Source organism: Sinocyclocheilus anshuiensis, unplaced genomic scaffold (assembly GCF_001515605.1).
Source record: "Sinocyclocheilus anshuiensis isolate Anshui unplaced genomic scaffold, SAMN03320099.WGS_v1.1 scaffold888, whole genome shotgun sequence".
NCBI lineage: Eukaryota > Metazoa > Chordata > Actinopteri > Cypriniformes > Cyprinidae > Sinocyclocheilus > Sinocyclocheilus anshuiensis.
Genome location: NW_015549648.1, coordinates 992877 through 1012392, shown reverse-complemented (window position 1 = coordinate 1012392; position 19516 = coordinate 992877). Strand labels below are relative to the sequence as shown.

At 35.4% G+C, this 19516-nt stretch overlaps 1 protein-coding gene across 1 annotated transcript in view; it reads right to left on the bottom strand.

Moving 5' to 3' along the window:
* Window positions 1–2515: 2515 nt before the first annotated feature.
* Window positions 2516–19516, bottom strand: part of LOC107660198 (choline transporter-like protein 1) — a 28732-nt gene continuing 11731 nt past the window's right edge. The window contains exons 4-16 of the mRNA XM_016449447.1: window positions 14332–14468; window positions 12166–12259; window positions 11897–12066; window positions 11425–11514; window positions 10332–10498; window positions 10047–10233; window positions 8337–8505; window positions 7349–7505; window positions 6182–6265; window positions 5949–6086; window positions 5495–5498; window positions 5317–5369; window positions 2516–3502 (exon numbers count right to left, since the gene is read on the bottom strand). Of these exons, the coding sequence (XP_016304933.1) occupies window positions 3164–3502; window positions 5317–5369; window positions 5495–5498; window positions 5949–6086; window positions 6182–6265; window positions 7349–7505; window positions 8337–8505; window positions 10047–10233; window positions 10332–10498; window positions 11425–11514; window positions 11897–12066; window positions 12166–12259; window positions 14332–14468 (1789 nt within the window). The 3' untranslated portion in view covers window positions 2516–3163. The remainder of the gene's footprint in view (window positions 3503–5316; window positions 5370–5494; window positions 5499–5948; window positions 6087–6181; window positions 6266–7348; window positions 7506–8336; window positions 8506–10046; window positions 10234–10331; window positions 10499–11424; window positions 11515–11896; window positions 12067–12165; window positions 12260–14331; window positions 14469–19516) is intronic.

The window sequence follows — 19516 nt, the reverse complement described above, 5'->3', positions numbered from 1 at the left end:
AAAAATTATTCAGACCGAGTCTGGGAATAAAATTGAAGTTCGGGTTTTCATAAAGTTGGGTGACGGATGCCCCTTTTGGTTTCTGTACCCAATATTTAAAAAATGTACAAATGCAATAAAAGATTGGTATCGGTACTCGGTATCGGCAAGTACCAAAAATAAAAGTATCGGTATCGGGCGAGTACTGGAAAAAGTGGTATCGGTGCATCCCTAATTAGTTTTACATTTTTGGAAAGAATCTCTTATTCTCAACAAGGCTGCATTTATTTGATTAAAATGCATTAAACACAGTAATACTGTAAAATATTACGAATACATTTTAAAATGTAATTTATTCCTGTAATGCACAGCTGAATTTTCAGCATCATTACTCCAGTCTTCAGTGTCACATGATCCTTCAGAAATCATTCTAATATGCTGATTTGCTGCTCAAGAAACGTCTCATTATTATTAATGTTGAATACAGGTTTTGCTGCTTCATATTTTTGTGGAAACCACGATACACTTATGAATTAGAAAAAAATTATTAGATAAAAAATGAATAAATGCTGTTCTTTTGAACTTCCTATTCATCATTCTAGAAACTTGGTCAAATGTAATCATAGTTTCCACAATAAAAATTATTTCAAACATTTTCCAAAAAAAATTCAACATTGATAATAATAAGAAATGTTTCCTGAACATCAAATCAGCATATTAGAATGATTTCTAACAGATCGTGTGACACTGAAGACTGGAGCAATGATGCTGAAAATCCATCATAAGAATAAATTATATTTTAAAATATATTAAAATAAAAATTTCTATTTCTAATAAATTGTAATAAATTTCAATATAACCGTTTATACTATATTTTTCATCAAATAAATGCAGCCTTGGTGAGCAAAAGAGACTTCTTCCAAAAACATTTAAAAATAAAAAAATCATAACCATTCCAATCGTCTTGTAGTGTAACTGAACTGTTATTGTTTGCATGTGCTTTTTGTTGTAATGTCACTCATACTCATAGTTACAGCAACTGTGGATTGTAGTCAGAAACCATTAATGTCTTCCTCCCAGTTTAAGGTAACCAGACCCAGTTTCTATCAGCACTAACAGTCACAGCAGGAAAACTGGACTTTTACAGTTTTATCGCAACTCAGAAACAAACTAAAATTACCACCACTGGAGGGAAACCAACCAACATTTTTACACACAAGTGTAATTTTCATGCCTCATTTTCAGGCATGGTAATGTTATTTTAATAAAATAACACAACCGAGCATTTTTTTTCTTTTTTGCTAATTAAGAAATAAAAAGCGTAGATGCTTCATTATTTGAATTAAATGAGACAAAAAGAACAAGTGCTGCATTGCAGTATGTGGGGTTCTCATAAACACGAAGAAAACCAATTAAAAAAAGGTTTGTTATGAAAAATTGACATAATAAAAACAGTGATTCTAGACATTATTAATACTGTGTTTCACTAGATGGCAACTGGTTTTTTTTAGTCTTATAAAAAGGACATCACTACGAAAAATGCATCAGGCTTTTTAAAATATGCAGCGCTCCAATATAAAGTGCTTCATTACATTGTTATTTCATTTTTTTACAGTTTCTTATTAAAATATTGTATTCCCTGGAGTGAAACCATAGTAAACATGTTACACATTGGTAAAAATAAACATTTTGGAATGTCTTTAAAAAGTCCCATGGGCTGATTTTGGTCAAGCAGAGCTTGTCCCGGGAGCCTACAGGAAAGAAACACGTTATTAGTCTTATGTACTCCCAAACAAACCAACAACCAGTCAACTGATCTGGATCTGGAGGAGTTAGTCCACTTCAATCAATTTCAAGCAGCAGAATGCCAAAAAATGGGTTAAAAACATAAAATGTCATCACAAAAAAGCAGGTGTGAGAAGCATGCATATCCATGCATATGGAGAGGCTGTTATGATGGATGTTAAAAGCTGTCTTGAAATCAGATTCTCGGCCCTAAAACACATCGACACTATTCATAGTAACAGAATTTCAGGAACATGGAAAGTATATGGGTAGTTGACAAATGTGCACTTTTAAAAATGACCATGAACTTCTAAAGAAATTGCATGTAGTTTTGTGTATTTTTACGACTTTTGAGTCCCCTACAGCTGAGTGGAATTACAGTCGTATTTACAGTGGATAACTGAACATGTCCATTTGTTGTTGCCATAAAAAAATCCACCCTTTCTGCTGAATTTTGTTTCCCCGCTTACCAAACATACATACTCCCATAGCAGACATTTTGAATGTTTGTGCTCATCAAATGAAAGTGGAGCCCAGTGTGTGCACAAAAAGTATTCTTGTAGCTTCATAACATTACGGTTGAACCACTGATGTCACATGGATTATTTTAACAATGTCCTTACTATCTTTCTGGGCCTTGAACGTGTCAATTGTGTTGCTGTCTATGCAGGGTCAGAAAGCTCTCGGATTTCATCAAAAATATCTTAATTTGTGTTGCGAAGATGAACGAAGGACATATGGGTTTGGAATGACATGAGGGTGAGTAATTAATGACAAAATTTTCATTTTTGCGGTGAAATATCCCTTTAAATAAAGCATGAATTGTCAATTATTGAGTGATCAGGGTCAGATGGTTTTCTTTAAAACTGACTAGTCATCCTACAATACACTGACTAGTCAATTTGAGGAACGTCACACAGAAATGATTAACATTTCATGTCAACAACCCATATACAGTCAGTCCTAATCTTATGTACCAAACAAACTGTGTTCTTCCAGACCCACTTATAATTTTGATAGTGAAACTGCACAATTTGCCATTGTTCAGCAATTTGCTAATTGGGAGTTGTGGAAAATATGACCATCAGCATGAGAGATAATGTCTTTCCTTTTCTCTACTCCTCTTGTTTTTCCAGCTTGGCAGTTTCAATTATCTTTCCTCCAAATAGCAACATGGTGATTTTAAGGCAACGGATATATAAGTACAGTTTATAGCTGCCATATGAGTTCAAGACAGTCAATAAAAAAGAAGAGGCAAGAAAGGAATGAAAAAAAGATTTAAAAAATAATAATAATAATAATCCACAGATAAAAAATTAGAAGTTCATGCTCTGTTAGTGTGATCCATAGAAAGGATAGATGAAATGATAGATTGATGAAGGAGGTGAGGAAGCGTTAGTCAGCATGCAGCAGCAGCAGCCACAGGCGTGTTCTGGAGCAATGTGACCAGGAAGAAGAGGGTGGAGGTGGGCAGGCAGACAGACAGGAAGATGATCATGTCTTGTGTGAGGCAGAGCACCAGTGTGTGCTCCGACAGGGCCCAGTCCATCAGCACACACAGCAGCAGGTAGTACAGGTGGAACTCCTGCAAGGCCTGCCACTCCGCCTCTGCCACGCCCACGTCACCACTCACCATGGCCTTAACCTCCGTCAACTCTACCTCTTCCTTGGGACGGGCGCGCTTGCTGCGCCCCCGCTCCTCCACCGCCATTGACTTCCTGCTGTTCTCCACAAACTCCTGCAGGACAGGAAAGTAATAAATCAAACTATAGTCCAGTACAGCAGCTTCCTGGAGGCTGTCATCACACTAGGTTTGATTTCTCAGTCGGAAACCTACTATCTCTGCCACAGTATGTTTGGGTGAACGTGCAAATCATATCTCACCCCAAAATAATACAAGTAATAAAAGATTATTAGCTTATGTAAGAAGCATTAAGACCTTTAAATGATAATTAAGCACGTTTTATTTCCAAATTCTCATTACTGTAACATGAAAAAAAAATCCCATACTGGCAGAAAAAAATACTTTAGATTAATATGTGTGAGTGTGTGTATATATATATATATATATATATATACACACACACATACACACACACACAGTATATATTATGGGTAATTTGTTATTGCAATTTCTTACTGTAACTGTTTTTAATCACTATAAATTAAAGACAAAGACAGAACATACTATCAATGTGTATAAATTCACATATAGGTACGTGTAAATTAAATACATAAATATCCATTGAAAATAATTGGAATTATTCTTTAATTAAAAACATCCAAAATGTAAAACATCTGGATTCATTATCTGATGACAATTTGGGGGAATATAAAAAATATTAAAATATTATTAAAGTGCAAAAGCAAATGCAATGGTCTTAAAATGTGTCTAAATATATCTAAAGCTTAATTTAAGAAAAAATGGGGTTAAATGTCTGTTTGATGCAAATTGCCTTGCAAGAAATGCTTACAGTAAGATATTTTATTTGGAAAATCTCTGAAATGTTGTTTTTTTAGCCGTTTTTTTTTTTTTTTTTTTTTTTATAATTCTTTAAAAGCATTTACACTGGAAACAAAATATTGGTGTAGAAATTTTTTTCTAAATTCACTCAGAAATTGCTAAAAAAATTTTTACAAATTAATTATAAAGAAATGGCAAGTAGCACATTGAATTAAATGTGTAATAAATTTTCGAAGTAGAAATAGTATTTTCTTGTAAAACACACACCAATATCTTTGTTTTATTATAATTGCGATTTATTACAAGTTTTTATTGTAGTTTTTCCTGTTAACCAAATCATCATTTCCACTTTTTCCTTACAGAATGACGATTTTGCAAAATAAATATGTCATCATTAGCAGATCACTTCCACAACTGATAGAAGATGGCTTTCATAACAATTGCAAATTCTATTCCACATTCCTTACACCAGGAGACCATCTTCAAGCAGAGTAGGCTACAGTTCCTCAGCGTGCAGCTGGAAAACAGATTTCCCACCGAAAACGTGCTGAAATGGAGCCAGTAACTGCAGACTGAACAGATATTTTTACCCAAAGCAGCTCTAAGAAAGAACAAGCTGACATGTTCCAAAGTCTGTTGCTGTGCTACAACCTTTACTGCTAGCGACTTTGCATTTCTGAGGGCCGTGATTCTGTGCAGCACCTCAAGGCTCAAGCCTTCTCCTTTGATGTCTCAAAGCTGTTGGCTACACGATTTGGCTGACTATGTGAAAAGCAGAAAGCGCACAAGAATCCAGCCTTGTGAGATTTTTCCCCTTGAAAAATCAACGAGCTTTTCAAAACAAAAGTTGAAAGTTGTCCAAAGAGAATATCTGGGACACCATCTGAATCTTAAAATATTAACGCATCCAGGCCAGCAGAGAGCCTGCATTCAAAAGACAAACGACGCTACAACACAAAACAGAAACGTGACTCAGATGGCAAGTGCGCTCTCAACACTGAGACTATTTATGGTGTTCTGATCCAACAGCAGATAGAAGGAGAGAACTGCACAGATAGGCTGCAACCTTCTCTTCAGCAGTGACTCACCATCAGGGCCTTGTCCATGTAGAACTCCCTCCCAGGTGTGCCGTTGTTGTAGTCTTCAGTGTCACATGATCCTTCAGAAATCTTTCTAATATGCTGATTTGGTACTCAAGAAAATGTTCTTATTATTAATATTGAAAAGAGTTTTTGCTGCTTCATATTTATGTGGACACTATGATACAATACTATACAAAATGTTTGGATAAGAGAAAATAAATGCTGTTCTTTTGAACTTCCTATTCATCAATCAATAAGCTTGAAAAAACTTATCATGGTTTCAACACAAAATTAGTGTTTCAACATTGATAATAATAAGAAATGTTTCTTGAGCAGCAAATCCGCAGAAATAAATTACATTTTAAAATATATTAAAATAGAAAACAGTTATATTAAATTGCAATCATATTTCACAGTATTACTGTTTTTACTGTATTTTAATCAAATAAATGCAGCCTTGCTATAGTAAAAACATACAAATAAAATCTTTCTGACCCCAAAACAGTACATTTGAACAGTAGTGTATGTCAACATGCAAAATAAAACTGCACTATTCAAATAACAGTTTAGCTGGCTGCCTTTATCTTTTTTTTTTTTAAATACTTGACAACCACTATCAAAACTCATCTGTCCTTCACCTTGCCCAGAAAGAGAACAAAATCTCCAACGGTGTTGATGGTTGCCACCCTAAGAGCGTTTTCCACCAGGATCACGAAGGCATCGCGGGCCGAGGTGCAGAAACTGGTGCTGTTTATGGCCGTCGCCGCATATGCATTCTAGAAACAGATCGCAAGAATTAATACATCAAACAAAAAGAGCTACAATTTCTACTTCAATTTGCACAGAGTTAGTTATCCATCGACTAACCTACCTGATTCAAATAATTGAGGCACTTCTCCAGACACCACAGACAGCAGATACAGGCCTTCAGCATGCAGCGTGCACAAGCATTTTCCTGGAACAGAATTAGAACGAGCGCAAACGTTTTCCACAGTTCATGTCTGATGCACATTTGTCAGCCTCTTGCTTAATGCTCCAAATCTGCCTCTATAAAGCTGGCACTGTTATCTATTAGAGTTCATTATATTCCCAAGATCCCCAGCCATATACAGTGGGTACGGGCTGTGTGTACATTAATGAGGAAAAAAAATTAACTTAAATGATTTTAGCAAATGGCTGCAATATAACAGAGTGAAACATTTAAGGGGGTCTGAATACTTTCCGTACCCACTGTATCAAGTAAATGATACGTCACCTAAGTGGAACCCAAGAGGACAGTAATAAATAGCTTTCGGCATTAACTTCAAAAGATACCCACCCAACACACCAAGATAATACCAAAATAAGTATGTAGAAGAACATTTTCAGACAAGTAAAGTAATGATCACCTGACTGCTGATTCAAAAAGCAAAAGCCAATTCAATATATTTTTACACTTAGCTTTGAGCCATTGCATTATTCTTAAAAACTGCAAGTCAAAATTGAGCCTATTTACTTTAGTGATTTTATTGTGCATTATTTATTAGTAAACACAAAAGATTTTTATTTCTTGAAATAAAATAAACATCAACTAAAATAAAACAAAATAGAAAAAGAAAATAGAAAAACCTATTTTATTTTAACCTGAAGTATTAAAATAACTAAAACGAATAAATAAAAATAAATAAAAACTATTAAGACATTCAAAAAACTGATAAAAATGACAAACAACACAATGAAATTACTAACCGTAAAAACAGAAAACAAAAATAAAATCATTAAAAATATTGAAAATTCTCAACCATGAAAATTTTTAAATACAAAAACCATATTTAGCATATAATACTAGCATAAAACTCCTAAAAAACGTCATAATATTAGTTAATTGTGTATGCAATTGTCCCAAAAGCACTACACAGGAACTTTTCTGTCCTAATGAAAACTGTATGCCATAAGCATAAATATGCATGACATCAGTTAAGATTTTTGCAACGAGAGAGATTTGCAATTTAGATCCAACAACCCAAGGAAGGACACGTAAAGCGAGCTGCCTCCCTACCTTTCCTTTGAGTTGGTTGTGGATGTACATGAGAATGAGGCGCGGGATCTTGACGAGGGTGATGATGAAGGAGCCCTTGGCCACAGTGCCCAGGTGATACCGCACCAGCCGCAGCACTGATGACAGGATGGGCGTCACCGGGAGTTTGGTTTTGTCCCTGCATGGATATGAAATAAATTACTGCAAAAAAATGCAGTCTTCTTTCAAGGTTGCAACTGTGAGCTATTTCAAGAACAACTTCATGAATACAGGATTAGTTGAAGACAAGTACAATTATAGGCCAAAAATAAAAAATTGCTAAAAATGTAGTCACCCTCAGGCCATCCAAGATGTAGATGAGTTTGTTTCTTCATCGGAGCAAATTTGGATAAATGTAGCATTACATCATTTGTTCACCAATGGATCATCTGCAGTGAATGGGTGCCGTCAGAATGAGAGTCCAAACAGCTCATAAAAACATCACAATAATCCAGATGACTCCAGTCTTGTGAAGCGAAAGGTCCATAATCCATTGACACATATTTTAGCCTGAAGCAGCGTGTTTAAAGTTAAGATGTCTTAATGATGGATTTATCACAAACATAGACAAGACAATAATTGATAAACTGAAGTTGTGTGGATTATTGTGATGTTTTTATCAGCTGTTTGGACTCTCAATCTGACGGCACCCACTCACTGCAGAGGATCCACTGATGATCAAGTGATGTAATGCTAAATTTCTCCAAATCTGTTCCAATTAAGAAACAAACTTAACCACATCTTGGATGGCCTGAGGGTGAGTATATTTTTAGCAAATTTTCATTTTGGGTGAATTATTTCTTTAAGCAAACTCAAGCAGACAGAAATGTTGAAAGTGCCACAACTTCATGAAAATCAACCAACAAGGGACTTAAAATCGGATCAAAGGAAATATTTTCTAAATATATTAACCACATCACCTTTAACAAGAAAAGTGGTATTTGAGGGCGTTTTCACTAAAAATACAGACCTTGTGAAATAGTAGGTTACCACAGCACCGGCTACAGTCATCTGCTGACAAGCCAGGATGAACTCACTGATCCAGATCAGTCCCACTGCGTGGTACCAGGTCATGTACTGCAGCGCTCCTGTGAGCCTGAACTCAACCAGGCCAGTATCCTCGTTCTTCTCCGGGTTCCCTGTGGACACGAGTGTACAAGCGGCAGCCTGAGATTACACATTTAAAATGAGAACGAGATGGCCATGCAAAGTCACTTAATTTGTGCTTCAGTACGTAAATGTCCTTCGTTATCTGTACTAAATGACTTGAACAGAAGACTATTTTGAGGCTTGTACACATTACGTCTGAGAAAAATGCAAAGCAAAGCAATTCCTAAAATTGTTAATATTTCCTTTTGCACATCTGTACTACAAAGTACGCATTCTTAAGTTATTTAAGGGACAACCAAATATAATTACATGATGAGTGATAACAGACTGCTTTTAAACAGAAATAACAAACTTATTATCTTGAATGTTTCCTGAAGTGAAATCAGACATCAAAACATTATGATGTACAGTATTAGGATTGATAACTTTTTAATACGTTTAAAACTTGGCAAAGAATGCATTGACAAAATAATAAAAAAAAAAAAAAACAAGAAAACAAAAAGAACAAATAGTAGGTTACCACAGCACCGGCTACAGTCATCTGCTGACAAGCCAGGATGAACTCACTGATCCAGATCAGTCCCACTGCGTGGTACCAGGTCATGTACTGCAGCGCTCCTGTGAGCCTGAACTCAACCAGGCCAGTATCCTCGTTCTTCTCCGGGTTCCCTGTGGACACGAGTGTACAAGCGGCAGCCTGAGATTACACATTTAAAATGAGAACGAGATGGCCATGCAAAGTCACTTAATTTGTGCTTCAGTACGTAAATGTCCTTCGTTATCTGTACTAAATGACTTGAACAGAAGACTATTTTGAGGCTTGTACACATTACGTCTGAGAAAAATGCAAAGCAAAGCAATTCCTAAAATTGTTAATATTTCCTTTTGCACATCTGTACTACAAAGTACGCATTCTTAAGTTATTTAAGGGACAACCAAATATAATTACATGATGAGTGATAACAGACTGCTTTTAAACAGAAATAACAAACTTATTATCTTGAATGTTTCCTGAAGTGAAATCAGACATCAAAACATTATGATGTACAGTATTAGGATTGATAACTTTTTAATACGTTTAAAACTTGGCAAAGAATGCATTGACAAAATAATAAAAAAAAAAAAAAAACAAGAAAACAAAAAGAACAACATAAATCAGAACAAAATTAAATAAAATAAAAAATAAAAATAAACAAAAAATTCTTCAAATGGCCAAACTGTTCCATGCATCCGACTATTGCACTATTGTGTATATTTTGCACTCAAAAAGCAGATCCATTATAGAACGTGCAATTACATTTCAAGTTAGTTGTTTAAGGGATATTTCAAGCAAACATAATGAGAAGTCTGACATCATTTACCCATCATTAAGTCATTACTTTCTTTCTTCAATAAAAACAAAATGAAGAAGTTAAACAAAATGAATGCTGTTTTTTCTCCATACATTGAAAGCAGACTTTGATAAACAATTCTGTAACAAACACAGTTTGGAAAAACGGGGATGTAGCCTAACTGATGAAAGAAGTTTCTTTTTCTTTTTTTTTTAAACCCACAGGAACCTTCATCTCACCAGTGGTGCTCAGGAAGAGGAGGACCATGATCCAGTAGACCCAAAACAGAGAAAGAGCGAGGAATGTGCAGAAGGGCTGCAGAGCCAACAGCGGCAGGTGGATAAACACTTTTCCCGCCACATGAAACAGGGCGATGGTCAGAGCCACCCTCTTCCTCATAAACAACATCAGAAGCAACAAAATTCCCTGCAGGAGCAGAAAGGTGGAAATTGGCAGCATGACACAGCAAAAACACCAGCCGGGATCTCTTTCATATTTCACTTTCCATTTCTCTGAGGGCTTACAGTGAACACGGTCGCTGAAACGGCGTAGATGAGCAGTCCTTGAGCGTGGTCTTTGGTGGTCTTCATGCCACCGTTGGGTTCCTCTCTTTCCCTCAGATCTTTAGTCATGGTCTCATTCATTGTCATTCTATAGTCTATGTACAACCACCACAGAACGCTGGTACCTCCTGAGAAAAGCCAAGAACAGATGGCATATTCACATTCAACGCTGCAAAAACAGGTGTAAGCTTAGAATAAAACCCACACTTTTAATGATGATTCAACTTTGTGTGGGACTGCATTACTGTGCATCCCTTTGGAACAGACACATAATTCTGGCTGATAGTCAATATGATTATATGAACAGTGATATTATACGGTTTAGTCTGTTTTCAAGCAAAAATACTATTTACAACAAACAGAATCTCTTTCCTGAAGTAAAATCAGACATCAAATCATTATAATATACGGTATTAAGATAGATAACTGTTTAGTACTTTTGAAACCTGGCAAAAAATATACAGTTTGAGAAAAATAAAATGAAATAAAATGCATGATATAAAATCAAACAAAATAAAATAGAGCAAAATAAATTATTTAAAAAACAATTAAAAAAAATAAATAAATGAAACAACATTATTAAATAGAAATAAAATAAAATAGAAAATATAATAATAATAATAATAATAATAAAACTAGTAAATCAATCAAAATAGACCAAAGCAAAATAAATTAAGTAATATTTAAAAATAATAAATAAATAAATAAAACAACATTATTAAATGAAACAAAATACAATTACTTAGAATAAAAATAGAAAATAAAATCAAATAGAAAATAAACTAATAATAATAATAATAAACAAGAAAATAGAACAAAGCAAAATAGAAAAATAAAATGAAATCAAACAAAATAAAATAGAGCAAAATAAATGTTTAAAATATTATTTAAAAAAAAATATTAATAAACAACATAAAATAAAATAAAAAAGTGGCCAAACTGTTCTAATCTGAATGTGCTATTCTACACTCAAGATTAGGATGTGCAAATGAAGAAAGAAAGGATGCCATTCTCAGCTTGGGAGGTGAGAAAAGAGCAGAGAAAGCAGACTTGCCCAGGGAACCCAGAACCACCAGTGCAGTGAGGATCCAAACCAGGACAGCAGAGATGTAACGAATTATCACCATGAGGATCATGGACAAAACTGCAGCATGCACAAAACAGGATCAGCAGTTAGAGGAAGACTCCAGACTAAACTACAATTAGTAGTTAAGCATAATCTAAATGCATTGGAATATGAAACTTAAAAGTGTTGTAAATGCTGTTTCATGTCATCTTAAAGAGAGGACAAAATACTTCAGCCTTCTTCTGATATCTCATAATACTGTAATAATTACAATGGTGCACCTTAGATTTAGATAGTTGTTTGTTAATGCTTAATAGTGTAGAACTTAATTAGCCTTGATTTGATGTGGATATTATGAACCGTAATTATCCATTTCAACTCATTTTACAGATAAACACATAATCAGAAAATTGAATCAAATGAGCCTCAGCAGCAGCAGCCAGAGAAAGTAAACGGTTACCTAACGCCATCAGACACAGCCCAACAATGATCTCTTTGCTGGCCGCCACCCCGGCAATCAGCCTGTTTAACATGCTGTTATCACTGACAAACGTGACCACCGCTTCAGCAAACTTAGCATAGCAGGAAATATCCACCGGCGTGCAGCGGCTAAACACTGGAAGAGCTTTGCTGCAGAGATAGAAAAGGCCAGAGGATAGAGGACAGATCAAGAGAGAAAAGAGCTGTGCTTTACAGGGAGAGTTTGTTTGTCAAGAGTTTGTTTCATACCTCTCTGGGACTGGAAGTTTGGGACACTTTTCGAAGCGCTCTGGAAGGCTTGGGTACTTATGACCAGGTAACTCATATGAACAAAGCTCAGACCCTAAAAGAGAAGAAAAAGATGCAATATAATCAACATCACCCCTATAATGCTAGGTCATGCTAAGGTGGTCAAGACGGTCTATAAGTTTAAGATGAAACAAGCTCTGGCTAGACTAGCTTAAATCACAGTGTCCCACCAGCTCTAACTAGGTTGACACCTGTAAGGGCTCAGTCGCAGGGCAGTATTTATAGTTTAAAGATAGAAATATGATGAGCTAAAGTACCTTTTTAAAGTACTAACTTCACTGGATTATTGAAAAATAGACATTGCTTCATAATGATATGATATATGAATGTCAGGAGCGGGAGGCAGTGCCATTTCAAAATATTAGATGAGAAAACAATTTGTAGTACAAAAATAAAACAACGCCAATATTACAAAATATAACATTAAAAAGTGTAAAAATCAGTAATTTTTCTAAAGAAACACTGTCCAACAGCAACACCAGTAAAGTTACAGCGGGAGCCCGTGTCTCTCTCGCCTCCCCTGAGCCCACTGAGTTTTAACAGACCCTCTAAAGTGTGTGGTGAGTTTGCTGGGGGGTAATTGAGAATGAATGGGAGAAGGTCACGTGAGAGCAGGCAATGCCTCCATTGCGATATGACTGGATATGACTGGATAAGTTCGGCTGTGATTTTAAACTAAATTTCTGTGTCTTTGACCAATATTTACCAAGCTTTGATGACTGATGATCCAAAAAAAATCATAAATAGTTAAAAGTTAACTATTAAAAATAATAGCTGAACATAAGTTCACAAATAAAATATATAGTTTAAACTGTTACTGCCTTGATTTATTATTTTGGAATAAATGTAAAATGCTTAAAAACACTAACTTGATGAGATTCATGCTTGGCTTTAATAATTAGAATATTGATTACATTGTTAATGTAAAAATCTAAATCTAAAATCATCTATAATACAACTTCTTTTTTCTTTTTCTGATAGTGTGCGTAATGTTTATTTAACCAAGAAAATGTGACTGGGACATACATTTATATTTGATTTAAGAAAAAATGTAAAATCTTTGAGGACTTTGCCTCCTCATTTCATAACACCACCACACACCGCTGATGTATAAGTCAATGCAATGTTATTTTTGCATTATTTATACACTATAAAAGTATTACTTGATATTTTGAATAAGCTTTTGTTTGTATATATTCAGTTTTCCTTTTAATTCTAGTTTAAGTTTTAGCATTTTTGTTACATTCCTTGACATTTTTGTCTTTTTTTCTCTTTATCTTTAATTTATTTAAATGAAAATTAAAAATGCTGACTTGGCAATTAACTGAAATAAGTTGAATAAGTTTCCATCTAATACTTGTTTTATTTCAGCTTTATTTCAATTATCCAAAAAAATAATTTTAATCATTTATTTTTAGTTAACAATAACAACACCGATTCAATGGCTAATCCACAAAAATATGACAACAGAAATTGTTTACATTTCTTTGACAATGTTTTCAACAGAATTTGGGGAAAAAAGTGTGACTTTCATTAATGTGATCCTAATCTTCTTTACATGGGCAAACATCACCCTATCATTAATTGGCCAGGCCAATATATCGGTTTTAGCAGGGATGTGAAATGAGACAAATTAAATCACCGTCAACTCACTAAGTATTTAATATGAATGTGAACTCCATTATGAACTTTCCTTATGTACAGAAAACACAGTGAAACTCCAGCCAAACAATGATGTCATTCATACTCTCCCTTGGTGCCAGATGGGACGTGTCAAACACTATAGACAGCAAGACTGGACTGTAAACAACAGAGACCCTACAGCAAGATGGGTCAGTGGAATCTTTGTTTAGTTAGCTCAACCCTGACCGGGTCTTACCGGCTGCGCCTGACAGGAACATATGTGTGTATATATGTGTGTGTGGTGCTCTTGTTGGAGCCCCCGAGTAAAAAAAACACTGAAAAGACACACACTGGGGGTCACGACCATATATATGATAAACGCCTTCGTTTCTTCCATGGGTAGATGTCCAGTCAAGGTCCTGCCATTATATCTGTGACGATGACGTTACATGCCCACAATAGCTAGCTGGCTGACCGACTCACCATTCATCATGGCAAACCTCTTGAGGTCGTAGTAAGTCGCCAGTTCCTCGGTGGGACATTGTGAGACGCAGAGCGCCATGGACTTTATTTTCCTCTGAATGATGTCTATGTTGCACGGATCCAGGAAAAAGACGAATCTGTGAATAAAACAACAATAAAGTCTCATTTTTCAAGACAGGAAGAGTATCCAACTCAAATCTGATGACAAACGAAATACCAAAGCAGGTTGCTTATTTCATGAAGTCTGATCTGATACCACTGTGGGACTTAAAACACAGCATTGTGCGATAAAGATCGACTCTGAACAGCAGATATTTTTTGTCACAGGACCGTTCAGTCCTGTGTTTTGGCAGAGGGGAACTCAGAGCTTGTTGATGAGCCAAGCCTCCTCTGCGGCCGTGGCTTTACTTCAGCGTTTCATGCGGTGTGAAGTGGGCACGGCGCCCACACGGGGACGAGGGACCCATTGTCTTGTGTGTTCAGCACAAAAACAGACTGTCAGTAGCAGGGGACGCACGCGCTTGAGGAAAGAGCACTTCAGCATTAGCACAGAGCTTGTCAAAACAGCCTGGCCAAAGAAGAGGTTTACTGTAAGAACGTAGCCCAGATCTGACCTGAGGCTAGTCTAATGTGAAAGCATTGGAAGAAATAGCATTCAAAAATTGCAAACTACAAATCTAGGCATCTAGAACAGCTTAATTTCTTTAAAAATTTGAGACAAAATTAGTATTTTAGGTGAAAATAAAACTGGAAATTTAAAGGGACATATCATGAAAAACAGGATTTTCTTGTTTAAGAACAGAGGCTTAATTTACTACATAGACATACACTGTTGTTCAAAAGTTTGGGGTCAGTAAGGTTTTTTTAATGCTTTTGAAAGAAGTCTCTTATGCTTACCAAAACTGCAATTATTTTATTAAAATACAGTAAAAACAGAAATGTTGTGAAATATAACTACACATTTAAATAACTGTTTTGTATTTTAATATATTTTAATATTTAAAAATGTATTCCTATGTTTGAAAAGCTGATTTTTCAGCATCATTACTCCAGTCTTCAGTGTCACATGATCTTTCAGAAATCATCTAATATGCTGATTTGATGATCAAGAAACATTTCTTATTATTGTCAAAATTGAAAACAGTTGTGCTGCCGAATATTTTTGTGGAAAACATGATACATTCTTTGATGGATGAAAAGTTCAAAAGAACAGCATAAATTTGGAATATAAATATTTTGTTACACTGTAAATTTATTCTATTTAAATATTGTTTGGTGAATAAACGTTAATTTCATCCAAAAAATACATAAACAAATAAGTAAATAAATACATAAATCTTACTGACCCCAAACCTTGACCTAGCCTGATGAACAACAGTTTGAAAATCTCTGGCATCTGGAGGTTAATGCACCGAATGTTCGGCAATGAAAATTATTCTGCCGAAAATAGCAAAAAAAAAAAAAATCGGTGTTCGGCCGAATAAGCGAAAAGTAGGGATACACCGAATGTTCGGCAACCGAATAATACCGAACAATGACGTGACGTGATCAAATAGAGGCGCACACTAATGCAGCAAACATGTCGGCATTTAAAAGTCTCAGAGAAAGACGCAAAAATCAATACAAGCACCGACAGCGAGAGACTGTTTAGTTCTGCATCTCATATCTCCGATGAAAAGAGGAAGGGGTGGTTGTTACTGGTTACTGTATGATGATAGAAATCATGAAATGGTCTCAGACGATTAGTAAATAAACTGCAGAACGTTATGTTTTCTAATACATGCACAAATTGCATGTATTCAAACAGCTAGGGTTCAAAGTCCGAGGAGCAAGGAAAATCTGCGCTGAAACAGTGTTACTTGTCAGTTGCTCAGTACATTTTTTAATACATTTTTTAAAGGCACGTGACAATGTGATATGTGCAACAAACATCCTCCCAAATTTGTCATGAGAATCATTTATAAATCTGCTGTTGTCAACAAAAAGAACAAATTCGTAATGAGAATCATTTATAAATCTGCATGCTGTTGTCAACAAAAACAAGCACTGAGATCTTCCTGCAGGTTTCCGCCAAAATAAAAGCTGAGAAAAAGCAACAACTCCATCAACATTCATAAATGTAAGTATTATAATTTTACTGTTGTTCTGTAAAATAAAATAAAAAAGACAATAATAATGATAATAATTATTACCCTACATCAGCTCTAATAATACATTTATTATAACATTCACACATAGTGTTTAAATTGGGATCTGTAGGCTAATATATTCTAATGTTTTAAAAGAAGTCTCTTCTGCTCAGCAAGGCTGCATTTATTTGTACATTAAAAAATATTTGTTTTTTTAAATATTTTTTATATCATATTTACAAATGATTCTCATTACGAATTTGGGAAGATGTTTGTCGCACGCATCACATTGTCACATGCCTTAAAAAAAATTCACAAAAATGTTACTGAGCAACTGACAAGTAACACAGTTTCAGCGTAGATTTTCCTCGCGCTTTGGACTTTGAACCCTGGTGCTGCGAGCTCGTGCAGCACTGTCAGAATACATGCAATTCGTGCGTGCATTAGAAATTATAACATACTGCAGTTTATTTACTAATCGTTTGAGGCCATTTTGCGATTTCAATCGTCATACAGATACATTCTTTGATGGATGAAAAGTTCAAAAGAACAGCATAAATTTGGAATATAAATATTTTGTTACACTGTAAATTTATTCTATTTAAATATTGTTTGGTGAATAAACGTTAATTTCATCCAAAAAATACATAAACAAATAAGTAAATAAATACATAAATCTTACTGACCCCAAACCTTGACCTAGCCTGATGAACAACAGTTTGAAAATCTCTGGCATCTGGAGGTTAATGCACCGAATGTTCGGCAATGAAAATTATTCTGCCGAAAATAGCAAAAAAAAAAAAAATCGGTGTTCGGCCGAATAAGCGAAAAGTAGGGATACACCGAATGTTCGGCAACCGAATAATACCGAACAATGACGTGACGTGATCAAATAGAGGCGCACACTAATGCAGCAAACATGTCGGCATTTAAAAGTCTCAGAGAAAGACGCAAAAATCAATACAAGCACCGACAGCGAGAGACTGTTTAGTTCTGCATCTCATATCTCCGATGAAAAGAGGAAGGGGTGGTTGTTACTGGTTACTGTATGATGATAGAAATCATGAAATGGTCTCAGACGATTAGTAAATAAACTGCAGAACGTTATGTTTTCTAATACATGCACAAATTGCATGTATTCAAACAGCTAGGGTTCAAAGTCCGAGGAGCAAGGAAAATCTGCGCTGAAACAGTGTTACTTGTCAGTTGCTCAGTACATTTTTTAATACATTTTTTAAAGGCACGTGACAATGTGATATGTGCAACAAACATCCTCCCAAATTTGTCATGAGAATCATTTATAAATCTGCTGTTGTCAACAAAAAGAAGCACTGAGGTCTTCCTGCGGGTTTCCGCCAAAATAAAAGCTGAGAAAAAGCAACAACTCCATCAACATTCATAAATGTAAGTATTATAATTTTACTGTTGTTCTGTAAAATAAAATAAAAAAGACAATAATAATGATAATAATTATTACCCTACATCAGCTCTAATAATACATTTATTATAACATTCACACATAGTGTTTAAATTGGGATCTGTAGGCTAATATATTCTAATGTTTTAAAAGAAGTCTCTTCTGCTCAGCAAGGCTGCATTTATAAAAAATATTAAAAATATTTGTTTTTTTAAATATTTTTTATATCATATTTACAAATGATTCTCATTACGAGATGTTTGTCATGTTTGTCGCACGCATCACATTGTCACATGCCTTAAAAAAAATTCACAAAAATGTTACTGAGCAACTGACAAGTAACACAGTTTCAGCGTAGATTTTCCTCGCGCTTTGGACTTTGAACCCTGGTGCTGCGAGCTCGTGCAGCACTGTCAGAATACATGCAATTCGTGCGTGCATTAGAAAATATAACATACTGCAGTTTATTTACTAATCGTTTGAGGCCATTTTGCGATTTCAATCGTCATACAGTAAAAGTGTGACGTGACGTGACATGTGGCCAAGTATGGTGACCCATACTCGGAATTAGTGCTCTGCATTTATCCCATCCAAAGTACACACACACAGCAGTGAACACACACACACCGTGAACACACACCCGGAGCAGTGGGCAGCCATTTTTTTTTTGCTGCGGCGCCCGGGGGGGTTCGGTGCCTTGCTCAAGGGCACCTCAGTCGTGGTATTGAAGGTGGAAGAGAGCGCTGTACATTCACTCCCCCCACCTACAATCCCTGCCAGTACGAGACTCGAACCCACAACCTTTGGGTTACGAGTCCGACTCTCTAACCATTAGGCCACGACTTCAGTAGCCTAACCACCAGCATCAGCCACCTCTTCTTCTCATCGGAGACATATGATGCAGCACTAAACAGTCTCTTGCTGTCGGTACTTCATGCTTGTAATGATTTCTGCATCTTTCTCTGATTGTTTTAAATACTTTCACACTGCCGACATGTTTGCTGCATTAGTGCGTGCCTCTATTTGATCGCGTCACGTCATTGTTCGGTACATATTATTCGGCCTTTTTGCTTTTTCGGACGAATCATTTCGGTTGCCGAACATTCGGTGCAACCCTATTAATTTTAAGTTAAATTGTGCTTTGTTGGTATAATGTCTGCTAGAATGTTAAAACATGTTCAGTGTTAAGTAAATACTTTTAAATTGTTGTTTTGTAATTGATTCTTTATTTGAAAAGCAAGACAAAACAGTAAAAAGCACATTTTGGCTATTTAATTTATGCAATGGTGAAAAAAATGGAAAAATACATGGGGGGAAAAAATGTGAAAACCGTGTTCGGTATTCGGCCTTCAGCCAAGTGTTTAATTTTGTTCAGCTTTGGAATTCGGCCAAGAATTTTCATTTCAGTGCATCCCTAGCTAAAAGACAAAATGAATTGTACTGAACAATGACATTTTTGGTGACGTGATTTGAATGACCAAAAAAGCACCACCACCAGTCCTAAGTTCAGTTAAAATGACTAATATGCAGTCATATATGGTTACCAAGTTTTAATTATAATTACTAAAGTTCTATCATTAGTGTAGTTTACTTTCAGATATAACAAGCTGTGCCATTTTACAAACATTATACATACTAT